Source organism: Dendroctonus ponderosae, unplaced genomic scaffold (assembly GCF_020466585.1).
Source record: "Dendroctonus ponderosae isolate FM_Combo_2020 unplaced genomic scaffold, Dpon_F_20191213v2 Dpon_F_20191213_2, whole genome shotgun sequence".
NCBI classification, from domain to species: Eukaryota; Metazoa; Arthropoda; class Insecta; order Coleoptera; family Curculionidae; genus Dendroctonus; species Dendroctonus ponderosae.
The window spans coordinates 9286927-9290223 of record NW_026018165.1 but is presented as its reverse complement, the minus strand read 5'-3'; the positions used below and the strand labels follow the sequence as shown (position 1 = coordinate 9290223).

The window sequence follows — 3297 nt, the reverse complement described above, 5'->3', positions numbered from 1 at the left end:
GCGAATTTTCTTTTCAATGATATTATGTCAAATTTTCAAAAATTTGTTGAGCTTTAATTATATCTACGATGTATTACTTGATTTAAAGTTAAGCGTTGAACGGTTTTCTTATTAGATATAACTTCAAATATATTTCTTAAAAATTATTTCCAACGTAAATTCTTATTTTAGCTTAATTACATGTACGATCTGACATTTTGATTATTTTCAGGCGTAGAACTGAACTCGAGGTTTTCTTACTTCGGTATATGGTAACGATAAAATTATGAATCGGACAAAGTAATCGTATACATGGGACAGTTAGAAATCGGGATTGTCCCGTATTTCGTAATTCCTATCATCGTACACACGGATACATGGGGCTTAAGACTTACCGAAGAACATCTGTTGTATACTGGGAGTCCAGTGGATGGCTGCTTACTTGTGCCGCTTGTTGAAACAGGTCATCGCTGTTCTGTTGTATATTGGGGCTGTGTAGATGAAGAGCATTTTTTAAGAAGACTGGACAAACGCCCTCTAAATGAGGACAAGAAGTCCAGAACCATCGAGGCATCCGTCCTGTAGGAGCGGTTGAGACCAGATACCCAAGAGCAAGTGGTTGTTGTAAAACAACGCCAACCTAAAAAATGTACGTTTTAATTTGATTTGTGCTTGGCTAAATGAACGTGTTATTACATACCTCCTCATTTGATTCTTGACCTTTTGGTGCTCCTCCGGGTGCCCCCAAGTTTCCTTCCATTCCACCAGCCACTCCTCCACTAGGACTTCCGACACCAGCATCTTCTCTTCTGGGACTGCCGTTGGGTGACTGGTAACCTATTTGGTCCCAGCCATTAAAAATCTCACTGATATCGTTATCGACTTCAACTGCCATATCATCGCCGAATGCTTTAAATAGCTCGTCATCGCCCAAGTCGCCCGAAATATGTTGCTCCTGCAAAGAAAATCTAATATTATCAGATTCCATTTCTATCGTTCGTAGTGACACATTAATCCGATCACACGACGCAACAAAATAAATTTCTGGATAACTATAACATCACAAAAATGCAAACAGCAGCAATATTCCTGATGCCAGGAAATCCAGACTCAACACCGGACGTATTACTCCACACAACCAACCTGACAAATGTCGACTTCAGTTAAGTCGACAATGTCTCTAAGCAGAAAAATTATTTAAATATTCTAAATACAAAAAAAATTTTACGTGACCCAAAAGATTAATCTATGTAACGTGACATGTGTTTTAAATTGAGTTTGTGCTGACGTAAAATTGAGTCTGGGCTTAAATCATGATCTGTAATCCTGAGGAAGGCAGCAGAGCACTGCCGAAACGTTGAAAAAATAAAGAAGTTTACCATTTTGATATGGGCGTACATCTTACTTAAACAAAAAATGTCCTAATTAGGACGGCATCCCCAATAATTTATATACTAACATCATAGTTATGTATACACAAGGGCCCAAAGACCATTGGGTCGATAGCCTTTTTGAAATAAATAAATATGATCGGAACCAACTCTAATTGCGTGTGCAAAAGCGTACCTGGAAAGCAGTCTGTGAAGACTGTGTAGTAGCGCTGGTAGGAAACACTAAAATATGTGTACAGGATACATCTTGCGGCGTCGACAATTGCGAATTAACGCTAGCTTGACTAAACCGTTCATCAGGTGTAAATTGATCAGGCATTAATCTTAAGCAAGAATCAGGTTCGATGCTGACAAGACAAGCCGATATTATGCAAGGCACCGCGCTGGGATATAGCATCGAACATTGATTGCAGATTTCTTTTAAATGTCTAGATGCTTTAACGAGATTTGGTTTGCTCAACAGCCAACTCCAACCTTTCAATTCCCCATGTCCTATAACAAAAAAAAAACTTCAGTTAATTAGCGCAAGAGTTATGAAAAAACTAAATATTACAATACACTGTGTCCCGGTTAAAATAAAGTGTCAGTATCGGAAAGCGTAAATGGTACGAAGTTAATGGGGAAAAAGGTTTTGTATGACAAACTCAAAACATCCGCAAAAACTTGTCTCTGTAAGACATGATTGAAAGATTTTCAAATACATAAAAGTTTAATACGTTTTCACGTTTTATTTTAAGGCACCGAAACGCCTGTATTGGAACAAGTATTTGGAATGGAGACAGTCAGACCAAAGAACGCAAATTAATAACCAATTTTACACAATGCGGTTAAAGTTATTTGTTATTAATTTGGAGCACATGTTGCTCAACGTTTTCCCGATTTACCCAACTTCAAATCATTTAATATGTCCGATAATCCCATAGCGACTCATACGAGCTCTTCTTATATTGTTATGTTAACTATTAAATATAATTGCGTTATGCGAAATTCACAAATAAAATAGTGTTCAAGAGGTTTTTTTTAAATATAACCAACGTTATATCAAAAGCAAATAAACCTCTTTATAATTATGTACCAATGAGTTTGGAGATGATATCCAGAATAAAATATCACCCTTAACGTACATTGGATACTCATACAACAATACATCAACTTACCAATTCTCCCTAATCTGCTAACAACCAATCGCCATGGTCTCACACTCTGGGACATAATGCCCAGAATAAATGTCATTAACTTTTCAAGAGCCACCCGTCGGGCAGACGCTTTTTTCCGTCTACTTCGGTTAGGAATATCAATATTAATGGTAACATTCTCGAAAATTTCTCCCCGCTCATCGGTGCCAACGGCCAATAACCAGCTTTGATCCTCTGACAGACAATAGGAAATATACAATACTGAGGACTGATCTTGAGAGCCTTTTCCAAATGCCTCTGAAGCCTCGACTTTTTCCCTCATGGGAGCCAGCACATATGGGGGAGTAAAAAGTCTGTATGGAGCCCGATTTTTCTCCTAAACGAAAGCCAGCATTAGTAAATAATACGGGGATTTTAAGAAATTATCTTACGTCTTTACTCTTCAAAAATAAGTCTGCTGTGGCAGCAGTACCAAATCCAGTAAGAGACTTAACATTATTGGAATGCATCAGTAGTCGGCGGCATTGCGAGAAGATGTTTAACGCTAATGCTCTCATATGATCGCTATGTCGCATCCTTTCCCTAGATTTATTTAATTCCACTATGCTCTCTAATGAAATTATCTGAAAAAGATCACAAATTAGATATTTGTGTATCTCTGACATTACATTAAATCGCTTTTTAGACAAGTTCCTTATTCAGATATAAAAGGTATTTGATTGAAAAGCTAACTTCTCGTTCTCTATTGAAGAAGCTCCACTATTGATTTTGTATGTAACAAATGCTATAAT

The 3297-nt window shown here is 37.3% G+C and overlaps 1 protein-coding gene across 2 annotated transcripts in view; it reads right to left on the bottom strand.

The window, feature by feature from the left end:
- Positions 1–3297, bottom strand: part of LOC109538955 (mediator of RNA polymerase II transcription subunit 13) — a 54857-nt gene that overhangs the window by 2103 nt on the left and 49457 nt on the right. For both annotated transcript variants that reach the window (XM_019906406.2, XM_019906407.2), the window contains exons 22-26: positions 2938–3129; positions 2528–2882; positions 1546–1862; positions 680–934; positions 375–619 (exon numbers count right to left, since the gene is read on the bottom strand). In XM_019906406.2, the coding sequence (XP_019761965.1) occupies positions 375–619; positions 680–934; positions 1546–1862; positions 2528–2882; positions 2938–3129 (1364 nt within the window). The remainder of the gene's footprint in view (positions 1–374; positions 620–679; positions 935–1545; positions 1863–2527; positions 2883–2937; positions 3130–3297) is intronic.